This window comes from Onychomys torridus, chromosome 15 (genome assembly GCF_903995425.1).
Source record: "Onychomys torridus chromosome 15, mOncTor1.1, whole genome shotgun sequence".
NCBI classification, from domain to species: domain Eukaryota; kingdom Metazoa; phylum Chordata; class Mammalia; order Rodentia; family Cricetidae; genus Onychomys; species Onychomys torridus.
In genome coordinates this window covers 40,625,556-40,641,445 of record NC_050457.1, presented here as the reverse complement: position 1 = coordinate 40,641,445, position 15,890 = coordinate 40,625,556, and the positions used below count along the sequence as shown (strand labels likewise).

Genomic DNA, 15,890 nt, shown 5'->3' with positions numbered 1-15,890 from the left:
ATAAATTTTAGGGTCATTCTCACTACTGACAAATACAACCAGAAAAAAAAAAAAAAAAAGGCTAAAATATGTGTTGATCCCCAGCACCAGCAAGGGGACACAGGAACAAAGCATGGGCCCCAATGACAGTAAGATTATGGATCTTGTGCTATGAGTGACCACCTTAAAGAGTAAAATGAACAACCAGATAACAGCCTCGTTTTCTAGGATGTGTACAACTAGCCATTCAGAGCTGTTGAACAAAAAGTAGGTCACGTCGGCCTAGCCTAAATTTGGATTTCAGTTCTGATCATGTACATCAGGGCAGTTGTGTTTTTCTTAAGGTCTCTGAACTTGAGTTTCTGCATTGTTTAGAAACAAAAACAAAGGGCTGTTTTTATGACATGAGATGGATTGGGGATTAGACAGAACACTTCAAAGCATGTGTTAAAGTGAGTGCCTAGCATGTGTCAGGTTCAACAAATGTCAGTTGCTAATATTCAACAAAGAAGATGCATCTTTTATGGGGAACTCCACTGGTAAACAGAACATGTCACTGTCTAGATTCAGAGCAAATAAAGGTGGAACACACAGTTGAGTTGTCTTTCTCTCTATGACAGACTAGGATAAACTCAAGGGTGATAAGCTGTCTTTAGGGTAGTAAGTACATAAGCATCTGTAACTTAAAATTCCAACGTAATCAAGTCTGTCTTCCGCTTTTTGCCCATTCCGTAAATATTTTTCTCACCGCATACTACAAGCAGGTTGATTCAATGAAAAGTATGCTTTCAATGTAATAATATATGTAATAATAAATCTTCTTGTAACATGCTGCTGTGATATTAAATTCTGAAGTGAATTCTAAGTTGTTCAAAGATGTACAAAACTTGGGGAAGTAAAATGGATGTTACTGGAGTGAGCCTAAGTGCCAGCTCTCAACTGTGCTGTACAAAGGAATATAAACAGGAAAATCCTGCATATTTAGAGCCAATGTGTTACCTTATTAAATAAAAGGTAAAAATTAGATTTTTGTGCATACTAACCACTGGATTTTAAGGATGATAGGAATTAAAACACATCAGAACAGGTGTAATGAATGTACCCTGTACAACAGTTGAAGGATTTATACAACCTGTTTTCCCATAAAATTTTCTTTTGCAATTCTAATTGTCAGAATGAAAATTAGGTTTTCCTAAAAATAGGTATACACATTTTACATCACCACCTATAACATTCTCCCTGTGCTAAATATAGGGCACAGAAGTAAAAGTCAGGATTTGGGAAGAAGACCAACCACAGAGAATCATGGAGCTGTCAGCACATGAGATGGTCCCTACCCCATTGACATGAGAGTTTCCCTTACACCTTAACAAACTGAAGGCTAATCCTGAGTTAGTGTGAAGGGGAAGCATTGAAGACACATCCTGGGCTAATCCAAGACACTGGAGGAAGATTGCCAACTAGGTGAGGTGCAGTACTAAGAAATGGCGAGGGTGGACTGCATGAGGTTTTGAGATCGTTGTGTTTAAGAGGAAAGGCTGAGAAGCACTGTGAAAAGTGGGGAGATGGACAAGGGAGGCCAAGGTAGAGAAACCTACACCATGATCTTTCAGCGGGTGAAGGTGAGATGGGAGAGGTACCGAGAGGATTGATGGCAGATGGAGAAAGTCAAAGGAACAGGGAAGGATTGGATTCCTAAGTAAAGAAGAAAAGATCATAAACAATTTTAGGTTTGAGCCTGAAGGACTATCTAGCTAGGGATGAAAAAAAAAAAAAAAACCACCACCAACAACAACAACAAAAAAAAACAAGACTGCAAAAGGAAACTTACATTTTAATGTAAACTGAATTTAAGATTATCTGGGCCTGGTGGTGGTGGCGGCGGCAGGGCACGCCTTTAATCCCAGCACTCCAGAGGCAGAGCCAGGAGGATCTCTGTGAGTTTGAGGCCATCCTGGTCTACAAAGTGAGTTCCAGGAAAGGCACAAAGTTACACAGAGAAACCCTGTCTTGAAAAAAAAAAAAAAAAAAAAAGATTATCTGGAAATTTTATGGCATGATTAAATCTAATTATTATGTTGAACACTCATCAACTGGAAAGGTTAATAGAATTTCCCAAGTGCCTACTCTACAAAGTCAGGGTAGTTTTCCTGCTTCAGCCTTTGTTTTTTTTTTTGTTGTTGTTGTTTTGTTGGGGGGTTTTTTTTGCAGCTAATTCACAGTTGGTCCTTAGACAATCCATTCATCATCTCCATGAGGTTAGTTAATAGAAGCATTCCATTTTAATCTACTGGGCATAGAATAATTTTCCAAAAGAACTCCAGAGAGACCCAGAAAGGCCAAAAATCAACTTAAATATTTGAGAATCTTTTCTACTTAAAATCACTGAGATAACTTATCTTCGTTAGAAAAATAAATAGCGCACATTGCTCATCAACATTTCAATGTATTAAGTATTTCAGATTATTTTACCTTCGGGTAGCATTTTTTTTCTTGAAAACTATTTCAACATAAATAGCCAGTGGCGGCAAAGCAAATGGATAAATTCTGTAAGAGAAGTTAGTTGTTGGCCTTTTGTATGTATCCAATCCAATCACAGTTACACTGTTTTGAGTGGGACTTGCTCTCTGAATTCAAAATGTTTAGACTAATTGTACTGGCTGCCATGAGCTCATCAAGACGATCTTGTCAAATTAAGCATGAATTAAAGCAAAAAAAAAAAAAAAAAGGCCAACATGTGGCTAAATGAGAGCAAGGGAAAAATTAGGGTGTTTACTACCAAGAGGTAAGCTCTAGTTCAATATAATCTACATGTGGAGTTAGCGTGTATTATTAGAAAATACTGAATTTTGTTGCATCAACAAAACATAAAGCAGCTGCCATGGCGACCTTATTTGTATTATGCTAGCTAGTAATAATGGTAAACATGTTACAGAATTTTCCCTATCAGAATCTTGTCCTTTCCTTAGCTGGTGGTGCCCAAGGCATATGCTTCAATAGTTTCTATTGTTAAATCACTGGATTCTTTCTACCCAACCTCTAATCCCTCAATCCCCAAGAACCATGGATTTCTTTTACTAGCCTCCCAAGTCAGCCCCTCTTTCTATATCTCATTGTTCGGAATCCTGTTTTCTGGAAGCAGTGTGTCACAAAAACCCTGCAGCAACCAGGGACACCTAATCTACCATCCAAGGCACTGCTTTATACCTTTAACCAGCTATGATAGGAGAAATCAGATAGCAAAGAAAGGTACCCAGAAGCCGCGAGCCACAAAGGCATGCGGGTAGCGGTATCATACGGTGACCACATGGATCTGCATTCTGAAACATCAACGCCAGGGGGGCTGATGAGGTCCAAACCCCATGGCAAAGAACAAGGAAAATGTCCTACTTAAGACCAAGAAGCACTTAGGCTTTAAGTATAAAAAGGCGGTTTGAGTGTGGTAAGATGTGAAGCTCCGGTGTTGATACTGACTGTGGGTAAGCATATGATTTATATTCCCTTAATTTATACAATTATTTATGGAGCAAAAGTATATCTTAGCGTGGAGACTTCAGAGTAGCCACCATTATCAAAAGTATAGTTTCTATTTCCTAGAGAAAACACTTTCAATACCACAGAAGGATACACTTCACATGAAAACTGTTATAAATACTTCTATAGGTAGTTATGAATGATTGGGGGAAACACTTTTAAGACAACTGGCAAAAAAGCTTTCTCTTTCATAAATTCTTTGGTAATAAACAGATCTTTAGTGATATTTATTTGTGGATTATTAACTGATTTTGCTGGTGTCTGTTCTGTGCCCCTTATCTCCCGAACCAGGATAAAATGTATTATCTAGGTTACAGCTCACAGAACACATCTGAAACAATTTATCTCGCTTTAATGAAAAGCAATTACAAAATGAAAATACATCTTTAGGTAGGAGAGAGCCTATATAGTTTAAAAATCTACCGTTGTGTTGTGCGTGTGCAGGAAATTTTTGTCTTTTAAAAATCTAAAATTCACATGTTCGTTCTTGAAAAGAAGCAGAAATACAAACTCTTTGTACATCTTCTCAGGGCGAAATGTTCTGTTTTATTCACTGTTCCACAGACTCCTGAGTGAAACAAAACAGAATGAAACAGTTACTGCCATGCTATCGATAATAACTTAACTAGCATTTTAGCTCAGCAAAGGAGCGTTAGAAAGTGAGCTTGCCATCTACTGGCAAAGCAAGTCCTAACATTGATGAACTAAGACAATTATGAATCAATTATGGAAATTAGCCGTGACAGACAAAATCATCGCATCGACCATATGGAAGTATAGGAGAATAAAATCAAAGAATACAGAAAATCTGAGCTGAGACTTTAAAAATTACATGAAAGCTTTAAAAGAAACCAACCCAAGGTAATTATATATATTTACATATATATATAAAGACCATGAAATAAAGCTGGGTATGGTAGTACAAGCCTGTAATCCCATAATCTTAGTACACTCCAGAACTCAGGAGGCTGAGACAGGAGAATTACCACCTATTCTCTGGTAGAAAAGAATACCATTAATTTTTGTACTCAGTCCATATTTTCTCCTATTACTATGTAAACAAGTGTATTCAAGCACACGGTGGACTAGGTCTTTTAGAAATCTGGAAGCCAGAGTAAGGTTTAATAGCCCAGTATATTGAATTCCACCTTTTCTGGTGATCGAGAAGTAACTTACATTTTTTCTGAGCCTGGGAGCATTGTTTTCTATACCATTGCTATCATCCGATTTCCTGTGTCAAAAACAAGAAGGAAAAATCACCAGACATTCACAATGCATAAAATGAAGCCATTATAGTAGTATTGACATCATAGATAGATGTAAATGCTAAAATGTCAGTGCCCACTGAATTCACTCTTCCTAACAGTGTCCTACTTGTAATGTTGACTTCTCTTATGCGATTGCCAAGGGAGAACCTCCTGCCACGGGCATGGTAACACAAGACTTGCTCGATCTAAGAAGAGGGAGGACTAATTCTTCCCAGGCAAGAGTAGGGCTGTAGGCAGACATGTAACCGTTAACGCTCACATTGTTCTGAAACAAGATAACGGTCAACCAGGAGCTTAGCCAAACATGTAGGAGAAGTCATAATCCGATGGTTATTACACTAAATTAGAAGCTACATATGGCCCTTTGTATCAGGGCAAGACTATTAAGTATGGCCTTTAGATGCTTAAGCATGACTACATGAGAAAACCGTTGAGCACAGTGAAGAGCAGGGGAGATATTGTGAGCAGGCCTGTACTCATGAGGTTGTTATTATCGACAAGTAAAATTAGCCACCCAACCATGCATGTCAAAACTGAACTGCCCTAGTCTTGGATGGTGGGGATAATAATCACATTAATGAGTTGATTTCTCCTTGAGTTCCTTGAGAGAAGTCACTGCTTTTGATGTTATATATTTATTGCTATTTTTTTAAATCATTTTTACCAAGAAACTACAAAAGACCAGGGATACCAACATACATAAATATATGTAGAGTATCAGACATATAACATATGAAACTTATCTGTGAAAAAAAATTAGTTCCTAACTAAATTAGCTAGAATATCTAAAATGAACTATAGCAAGGGTTGATCTAAATGAGCTTAAAACACCCCTGTTATTTTATACCTAAAAGTAAGACATTCATTGTAATGGCTGCATTGGAATAAGGGATGAAGAACATGTGTGTTATTCTAATATTAAACAAAAAGAACAAAATAAGTTCTTTTACAGATTGAATCATGTTGGCATTGTTTTTAAGATGTTTGAGGGGGGCACTGAGTGGGGTAGGCTGTGGTAATAAAAATTAAACTACAGCCAGGCAGTGGTGGCCCACACCTTTAATCCCAGCACTCGGGAGGCAGAGCCAGGTGGATCTCTGTGAGTTTGAGGCCAGCCTGGTCTACCAAGTGAGTTCCAGGAAAGGCGCAAAGCTACACAGAGAAACCCTGTCTCGGGAAAAAAAAAAAAAAAAAAAAAAAATTAAACTACATGGACTTGATAGTCCATTCTGCATAGCAAATTAGGATGCAGCCCCAGCCCCTAGTGACTGCACAGGAGTGGTCGGAGACAGTGTATATGATGGGGGTGAGCGCAAAGAAGATACATAAGAGGGGCCTGTTTAACTCTTTACATACATGAACTCCTGTTGCACTTTTTATGACTTTAAAAAAAAAATAAGAAAGAGGTCCAGGAAATGGGAATCAGGGAAATGAAGTTCCACTTATACTTTTATGTCCTTAACTTGGAAGCACATTATCTTGTTGCTTCATTTTACCTACTATATATGAACTGGGTCTTTGACCACCGCTACGAGTATGTGAGGAACTCTGCATCCCTCTTGTTCTTACAGACCCACAGCTCACGGCCCCTTGGGCTGATAAAAGACAACTTCTAGCACCATCTTGTGTTGGTGATGGTTGGGGTGGGGGCTCCCCTTTCATGAGCACCTCTCAGCTGTCTTAGTCTGGTCTCTTCTGGCTCACAGACACTGGTTGTTTCTCAGACTTTAGTCCCTGTCTTGGGAACCTTTATTCTCTGGTTTGGAAGAAGTATTCCACCATCCCCAAACCAAAGTAGATCCCTGGCCATTTTATTCCCAGTTATCCTCATGTTCCACTCTGAAGAGAACAAAACATGAGTTCTCGCAAAAGTAATTCTCATGGGATCCCAGGCCAGTGATCTTCACTGTGAAAGAACAGTACCACTGGAAGACATTTCTAAAACAATCCACATGCCCAGTCCCAACCAAAGTGGTTCTGATTGTTCTGATCTAGTGAGGCCTGTACATTGTATTTTTTTTTTCTTTTTCTATTTTTCTTTATCTGGATGTGTGTGTGTGTGTGTGTGTGTGTGTGTGTGTGTGTGTGTGATGTGTGTTCATATGCCTACGGAAGGCAGAGAGCACATCAGATCCCCTGGAATTGCTGTTATAGACTGTCAAGAACTGTCATGTGGCTGCCAGGAATTGAACCCATGTCTTCTAGAAGAGCATCAAATGCTCTTAACCACTAAGCCACCTCTCTAGCCTCAATAACACTGTATTCCTAAGAAGCTTCATCGGTGATCAAAAACACAACCAAGATAAAGAATCATTTAAATAAATTAATACAACTGTTTACTGTGCAGCAAAGTCTATCCCAAGCATTCACACAAATAAATTATTGCTAATTCAAAAAAATGTGTGTAGGAACACCATGACGAACCCATTTTTCAGCAATAAAACCAGAAGTACAGAACAGTTATTGATGGAGAGGTAGATACTAGGTACCAAACTTCATCATCACACAGATGTATACAGAAAACAGCATGCACATCACCATGTCCTTGTGGGTTTTCTCGTTTCTAACTGCAAACATTTCACTTAATTTCATATTTATGTGCATTTTACCCAATTGAAAAAAAAATCAATAAAAAATACTTACAGCTGTTCAATTTGTTCAAATTCTTTCCCATCATCTGTATAAAGACAAACAAAAAGGATATAACAATTGAGTGTGTGACGCTATGTTTACATGTTCCATTCAACCTGCGCCCCAACAACTTTTCCCATGGAAAGGAGAGAAGTGCCACCTTTGATAGTTCTGCCTCCCTATGCTTCCTCATAACAGGATGCCAGATTCTACCTGAATCTCTGATCAGAACTGTTTGGCATCCTGGGATTTTTTTCAAAACTATGATGCCTTTATATATATATATATATATATATATATATATATATATATATATATATATATATATATATAGAGAGAGAGAGAGAGAGAGAGAGAGAGAGAGAGAGAATGAAAATCAGAAAAGAATACAGAATACATGTGTACTGGCTGGTTGTGTGTGTCAACTTGACACAAGCTAGAGTCATTAGAAAGGAAGGAGCCTCAGTTGAGAAAATGTCTCCATGAGATCCAGCTGTAAGGCATTTTCCCATTTAGTGATCAATGGGAGAGGGTCCAACCCATGGTGGGTGTTGCCATCCCTGGGCTGCTGGTCCTGAGTTCTATAAGAAGGCAGGCTGAGCAAGCCAGGGGAAGTAAGCCAGTAAGCAGCACTCCTCCATGGCCTCTGCATCAGCTCCTGCCTCCAGGATCCTGCCCTGCTTGAGTTCCTGTTCTGACTTGCTCCAATGATGGACTGTGATCTAGAAGTGTAAACCAAATAAACCCTTTCCTCCCCAACTTGTTTTTTGGTCATGATATTTTTGTCACAGCAACAGAAACCCTGACTAAGACAATGGTGATGATTTCTATCAAGGGATTCTCATCCAATAGCCCAACAGACATGGGTTTAAAACAACAACACTAATGCAACCTTGACTTTAAGAGAATCTAGGGTACTTGATTAAATACTTTTTAAATGGAGATGGGGGATACAGTTTAGTCATGAAGTGCTTACTATCGAAGAATTAGGCCCAAAGCTCAATTCCCAGAACCCACATAAAAAGGCAGGCATGGTGGTACACACTTGTAATGCCAGGCAGGAAGGGGGAAACAAGAAGATCCATGGAGCTCTGTGGCTGCCACTCTAGCCTAATTGGTGAGCACTGGGCCAATGAAAGAACATGTGTCAAAAAGGAGTGGCCAGCATTCCTAAGTCAAGTTTATGCTCTGACTTCCAAATACACATGCACACATGAGCACCCACACACACATGCAATTCCCCTGACATAAATGATTAAAATGAATTATTTAAGTGAAAAAAATCTTCAGGAATCCAATTTTTTCCTAATATTCCAGTGTCAGAAAACACATTCCCGAGCTCGTGCATAGTGGCACCAAGAAAAATGAAAGATTTTAATTTTAACACTAACACCTTTCAGGCAGATGAAATAAAGACCAAGAATCCAGGCTCATAGACCATTACCATTATGGTTACAAACATAAATATTGACCCTAATATGAAAAACTGAATTGTTCTTTACAAACCATTTTTACTTATTTTGTGTGTGTGTATATGTGTGTATGTGCACATTTATGTGTGAATGCATGTGCGTATACCATAACCTGGGTGTGAAGGTCACAGCATGACCTCAGGTGTTTGTCAGTCTTTGATGACTTCCTTGATAGCGCCTTCCTGCTGTTTTCCACTGAGTATGCCAGGCTAGTTGGTTTACAAGCTTCCAGGGGTCTGCCGCCTTTACCTCCCTCCTCAACACAGAAACAGAAGATTATAGATGCCAGTGTTATGTGTCTGGCTTTTTACATGGGCTCTGAAGATGTGAATTCAGGTTCTGCCACTTGCGCAACTAACGCTTTTTACTCAGTGAGCCATCTCCCCAGCCCTTCCCCAGAACATGTAAGTGACTATGTGTTAAGCCATAATACACATCCTAACTAGGCGGCGATAAGGTAATAGAAAAAAGTAAGAAACCTTACCTGGGTCATTCTTTTTTTTCTGTGTGTACACTTCACAAAGCAGAATGATGGCCACTAAGAGAATAACTTCAGCAATTATGGCGAGAAACGGCTTGAGGGGCACCATGAAGCTCAGCACCACCAGCTCAATGTGCTCTTCACTCTCACCTAACTGGAAGACTGCACGGCACCAGTAGGAGCCTCCATCTTCCTCCAAGAGATGCTTTACCTTGAGTCGTGTTTCATTAGCATAGGATCCATTTATAACGTACTTATCATTCTTGTGAACATCAATAGGAACCTAATGCACAGAGACATTAAAATCCTTACATAATGCAAAAAGAGATACGTGTCCCAGGAGATCTAATTCTGGGCAAAGCCAGAAGACGGAGCCAAGGAAACCACTTACTGGAAAGGGGCATATTAAAGTTTATGAGTCATTGCAGGAGGTTAGTATTCCAGGAGCAAGCAAGGGAAAGAGTCTACTTAGTTATGAGGACTTAGCCCTGAATGTCTGAACCCACAAATATATGTCTAGGTCGTCATTAGTAAATAGTAGGTGAGAATCCAAGGCAGAAGATTTCAAGTTACCTAGTTTTCCTTTCTCCTTAATTTATTTTTAATGTACGTAAGCACATTGGTGTTTTGCTATGGGTGTCATGTTCCCTGGAATTGGAATTACAGACAGTTCTGAGCTGCCATGTGGGTGCTGGGAATTGAACCCAGGTCCTCTGGAAGAACAGCCAGTGCTCTTAACCACTAAGCTATCTCTCCAGCCCCTGGTTTTCCTTTCTCATATATGACTAGCTCTCAAGTGGAGACTGGTAGGTACAAAAGGAAACAACACACATCCTAAAGAGATCATTCTGGTCACTCCTGACGACAGAACACTAACCTAACAACTGAGTTCCCTATATTGCAACTGTAGTTGAAATGGTCAAGACTTCTTAGCAGATAACCTCCAATGACCAGCTCTCTCGTCCTAGACCCCTATTTCTTCCTTTCATGTCCCAGTTTCTTTCTCTCCCAGGTAGACTGGCTTCTTGGAGCTGCTGGGTTTTCCTGAGGCTTGCAAAGTCATATTTAGAAGCTGTTATACTTAATCCAAATTAAATTTTATCCGCAGGACATTGGATACCATCACTGCTCTATCACTTGACTGAGATGCTCAATAAATGCAAATCTGCATACAAATGTTCTCAGGTTACCCGAGGAAGAATTCTCTGCCAATGTACTTGCCAAAGGGGGAAAAAAAGAATGACCTTGACCTATCTCTATGTACACAGGCGTAGAATGGCCTGGAATATTCATGACACAAACCAGCATATGAATCAGAGACAATAAATCAAAGGACTGAATTTTAAGAAAGCACAGAGCTAATTGCGATACAGATGATGACTTAACATTTTGAAATGGGACTTGACCTAAAATGTTGACCTGTGACCCCTTCTCTGTCCCTGTCTCACAGCTGATTATGACCAGGATCAAAGCCAAATGAAGAGAAGGGTACAGGGGATCCACACTCTGGTCCCTCCTACTTAAAGGGCAAATGCTCTGACCAACTGAACTGTCTTCCTAGCCCCAGCAAATATGATCTTACCTGTACACTTCCATTACTCATGTACCAAGTCCAATTTAAAGGAAGACCATCTTGACATTCACACTTCAGGACAGTAGAATCCCCCACGTAAGTGATCAATGGCTTGTTTTTCCCATGAACCCTGGGTACTAAGAAAAATTTAGAAACATGTTCATTACTGAGACTGTTTAAGCAAAAGAAATGTACGAAACTTAAGGACATTTCCCCACTTCATTTTCTTACTAATGCATTGTTCTCATCATGCAGTTTTGATTGTAAATAAAATGAAACCAACTTGTAGTCATTAGGAGACGGTAGCAGCAGCAGTAATAATAGAAGCGGTTGGAACACCCCAATAGGGTTGACTGCAGCGTACCCCTGAAAGAAGAGCCTCCAGTGATTAAAATTACAACCATTCCAAGTTTGCAACAAACTGAAATGCTTGAGATAAAGGAGCCTCCAGTTTTCAAGGCTGTTCTTTTTTTCCCACTTACTGTGATAGTGGGAAACTTTCTTCACAGCTTCACCCTTGGCGCACATAAATAAAAAGTCAAATTTTTCACGCTAGAAAATCTTTTAATGGATGCAAATTTGTAAACAGCCAGCCGACTTAGAGAAAGTGGTACCACAGAGGAACAAAGGAAAATCAAGGGGAAGAGAGGATTGGCTCCATGCTAAAGTGCTTGCCTAGTGTGCACAAGTTCTGCATTGTTATAGCAGCACTGTTGAGAGGAAAACTAAAGAAAAAAATAAGAAATGAGATTTAGAAACATATTTATAACATTACGTCAAAAGGACGCATACTAATATTAATTATGGTACATTTCTTAGTCAAGAAAATTTGAAGCATATACAATTAGTACTAATACTAAAGAAGATAAAGTCAGAAAAATTACATTTTGAAGACATGAACAATTTGCTTAAGCAAATTCTGACACATGAACACAAGTATCCAATTAAAAGCCACAGGTGATATCCATCCCTCATTGTTCCCACACTGACTATGAAGATGGATCACCAAGGTGAAATTTGTCCATTTTCTTTTTTCCTAATTTTCCTAATTTTAAGGGTTTTTTTTTTTAATTTTGTGTTTTCCAGCTGCTTATTAAGTTAATCAACAAGGATAGCTAAATATTATGGTGTCAAAATTTATAGGTAACTTTAACTTTCAGTGCAGAGATTAGAAAGATTTCCAACCGTGACAGCTAAGTCTCTGGATTAAATGTGTTGTCCAAGGGTTCTTAAATTTTCTACTACTGATGTAACTGAGCATTTGTAGGATGTGTGAACCATAAAGATGGGAAAGGGAAAAAAATCAGTACTAATTGAAAAAGGAATGGTGCCTTTAATTAACCAGACAAGGATCAAAAACAGTTTCTTTTGTGGGTTCTGTCCTTAGGTGAGCAATGCATCAGTGATAAGAAAAACCTGCAATATTTTACTGTTTAAAGAGAACACAAATCATTGGTTCTGATACCATTATATATATCATCGTTGTCTTCCTCAGGGTTATTGGTCAATGGTGTGTAATGAGGCAATGTCAACAGTAAAGACAGGCATGGGTGATGAGGGATGCCACTCACGAAGACATAAGCGCTTCAACAATCAAATAATGACAGACAGGGCAATCTTGAAGTCAGTGTCTTCCATGGTCTCTAGTATTAGAATACTTGGTCCCCAGTTGGTGGCTGTTTGGGGAAGCTTAGAGTGTGGCCTTGCTGGAGGCAGTATGTCACTAGAGGTGGGTTTTGAGAGCATAAAGATTTTCACCACTTGAGTTTGTTTTTTCTGCTTCCTGACTGAGGTTTATGATGAGGGCCCCTATCTTCTGCTCCAGCTGCCATGCCTGTTGCTCAATGCCACACTTCCCTGCCATGACGGACTCTTAAACCTCTGAAACTGTCAGCACAAATGAACTCTAAGTGGTCTTGGTCATGGTGTTTGGTCCCACTGACAGGAAGTAACTAAGACACTGGTTGTTACGCTTTTTGTAACCTCAGAAACATGTCTTGATGAAACTAAATGGCCTACAAAGATGCAAACTACCAATCAGGCATCACAATAGAGGCAAGTACTATGGCATGAGATCAGTGTACATGACCAGACTAAAGTGCTTGGATTCCAATTATCCCACCCAGAAGAAACTGATGAACTGACCCCATTGGAAGAGCTTAGCATTGCTTTTACTAACTAACTCACAAGCATGCCTTTCGGACACCTGCTAATCAGTAGTTCCTTGGGATTATCTTCAAATGTAAGTGTTGGAAGGAACCCAGCACAATGTTCTAATAACGACATGAAGATAAGACTGAGGGCCAGGAAATAAATACTTGACATCTAATGACAGCTTTGATATAATGATATCTGATGGATAGTGCATTATACTCTTGCTATGTTGTTGTAAAGGGTTAAATAAGAGTTTATGGAAAGTGCTGGGTACATGATAACTGTCACAAAGTTCCAACTTTTACTGGGATTATGCCATGGCACAGCGCTCTGAAATCAAGCTTTCCTATAATTAGTGGTTGTGCCCTTGATATGTAATGTCATTAGCCACCTTAATAAGAACAATTACTATCCTGTGTGATTTTTTTTTAGGTCAGCTACCCTTCTGGAGCAGAGGAGAGATAAGTTGTATAGAGGAAAGGCGGAGAATTATCATTCATCTATGTGTGTCTTAGCACCGTGTCGATGTCTGAAATCACCCAAGAACAGAGAGAACTTTAAAGTGAATTTCTTTGTGAGTCACCCAGACCGTCTGGAAACAGAGATGACAAAGACAAGGAGAGATGAATGAACAGGAGAAAAGGGCAAAGGAGCTGAGTGAAGAAATAGCTCCAGACCAGTGAGAGCCCTGGTCCACTCAAACACCACAAAGGAGACAATTCTTCAATGAAGCCATGGGACAAGTTGTAACACTGCTCTAGCCACCCAGCCGAGTGCTAGATAAAGATTCTGTATACATGTTATAGTTCAACATACATTATAACAACTTAAACCAGGATGCCCAGCTAGGTCCTCCCCATAACAAGAAATAAAACTAGTTAAAAGGATCAAAACAAGCTTCCTTCCAGACATGTGGTATGTGGAACAGAAAGGATATATGAAAAAAAAAAGAAAAATCACTCTACACATTATTACAAAACCTAAGAGTAAAACAGAAATGCCTTACTTACAACATAGTGTTTATAATGAGAAGAGACAGGGAAAAAAGCAGATAGTAATTTGATAAAACCAAGAACTGAAATTTTAAGAAAATAATTTCAATCTAAATGTATTTAAATGGAGAGGGGGTGAGGGGAGAGGAGTCTCTCCCAAAGGTGCTCTGCCCCAAGTCAGGCTATACTATATGTCAACACTACCAGTCTACAGCTACCACCTCAGAACTCATTTATAAATCCAGATGGCTCAGAAGCTGGGGAAAATAACCACTATGAAAAAATTGGAAGCAATTCTCAGATCCAAGGGGAAGAGCAGACCATCTGTTTTGATACTGATGTAACAAGTATATTTTAAGTTATTGAGGAAAAGAAAAATGATTAAATGTCAAAATGTTAAAGGCTCAATTGGGTGGAATCCCAGAACATTTTATTCTGATTTGTTTCTTATGGTGGGGTCAATTTCTTCACTAGAAACTGGTGGTGGGGGCTGCCTACAGCTGGGTAACGGTCTGTAGACTGAGGAGGTCATTGTTAGACTCAATATAAATTCCTTTCCTTCACTCAACACTCTGGTTTCTAGTCTTAGAGGAAATGGCAGTACTTGCTCATATTGTAGCACACGGACTCGTCTGTTTTCTAGAACTGGGGATTGAGAGACATAAATAATTCCATCCCTGTTGACTCTGTTTTTCCCCCAGTTCAGATGAATGTTCTTCTTTCTCCACAGCTGTAAACACCAAAGTAAGTTCGGGTTGTAAAGGGACAGACTATTCTACTTTGATTGAAGTTTGTAAGCACTAGCTCGAGGGAGGGAGGGAGGGAGGGAGGGAAGGAGGGAGGGAGGAAGGAAGGAAGGAAGGAAGGAAGGAAGGAAGGAACCAGCTACCCATGTTTCCCAAGTCTTCCTAAGACAAGCAACGTTTATATTCCTGGCTAGCCAATAATCACATGGTTTGGCTCACCTATGCATGGTTCCCTGTCTATGGTTTTTGTCATCAAGAGGGAAGACTGGAAAATGTCCTGGATGTTCTGACAAAGCACTTCTAGCCTCCCACCTTCACACCACCTTCTCACCAGGCTTCTTTACAAAATACGCAGCACTTGGTGAGGCTCTAGAACTGAGGGGAAATACGGGAACACCCCAATATTTGAGGTCTGGTGGCTCACTTTAGGGAGTAGAGGACTCACCAGTGTTTTGGAAGGCGTCAATTAAAGATCTACAGATCAAGCATGGGTCAGAACTTGGCGGTCCTTTTCCGAAGCCACAAGGTCCCTCCCTACCAAACCTAAAATGGAGTTGAGTCACACTTCTCAAGGCCCATATGGAAAAGCAGAAAGGGTAGTTTTAAAGCCCAGGTTCACTGACTTCTTGTGCCAGGCTCAGCTCACTACTAGGTAAAGACTGCTCCAAAGAAGATTCTGAAGCCCAGCACCAGTAAGAGCCACAGTTTCCATTATAATGAGCTTCCTATCTTCTAGACACCTCTTATTTCTCAAAATTGGCATATGTCTTAGTTAGGGTTTCTATTGCTGTGATATAAGACCATGACCAAAGGCAACTTGGGAAAGAAAGGGTTTATTTCAGCTTACAACTCTCAGGTCACATATAAAATCAGCTAGCACATACACAGATTGCAAGCCCAGTGCCACTTACAGATCTTTGGCAACAGTTAACTCTGCAGCCTGTATGATAATGACTATTCAGAGATGGGTAATGCCTGGGGGGTGCTCACCAACCTAAGACAGAGTGCCTGTGTGGCCTGGACAGATGTCTCCATGATGGGTAAGGTGACCTGCTGATGT

At 39.8% G+C, this 15,890-nt stretch overlaps 1 protein-coding gene across 1 annotated transcript in view; it reads right to left on the bottom strand.

The window, feature by feature from the left end:
* Positions 1 to 2,177: 2,177 nt before the first annotated feature.
* The window catches only part of Emb (embigin), a 45,158-nt gene continuing 31,445 nt past the window's right edge, over positions 2,178 to 15,890 (bottom strand). The window contains exons 5-9 of the mRNA XM_036207447.1: positions 10,948 to 11,075; positions 9,369 to 9,648; positions 7,425 to 7,458; positions 4,690 to 4,744; positions 2,178 to 4,081 (exon numbers count right to left, since the gene is read on the bottom strand). Of these exons, the coding sequence (XP_036063340.1) occupies positions 4,064 to 4,081; positions 4,690 to 4,744; positions 7,425 to 7,458; positions 9,369 to 9,648; positions 10,948 to 11,075 (515 nt within the window). The 3' untranslated portion in view covers positions 2,178 to 4,063. The remainder of the gene's footprint in view (positions 4,082 to 4,689; positions 4,745 to 7,424; positions 7,459 to 9,368; positions 9,649 to 10,947; positions 11,076 to 15,890) is intronic.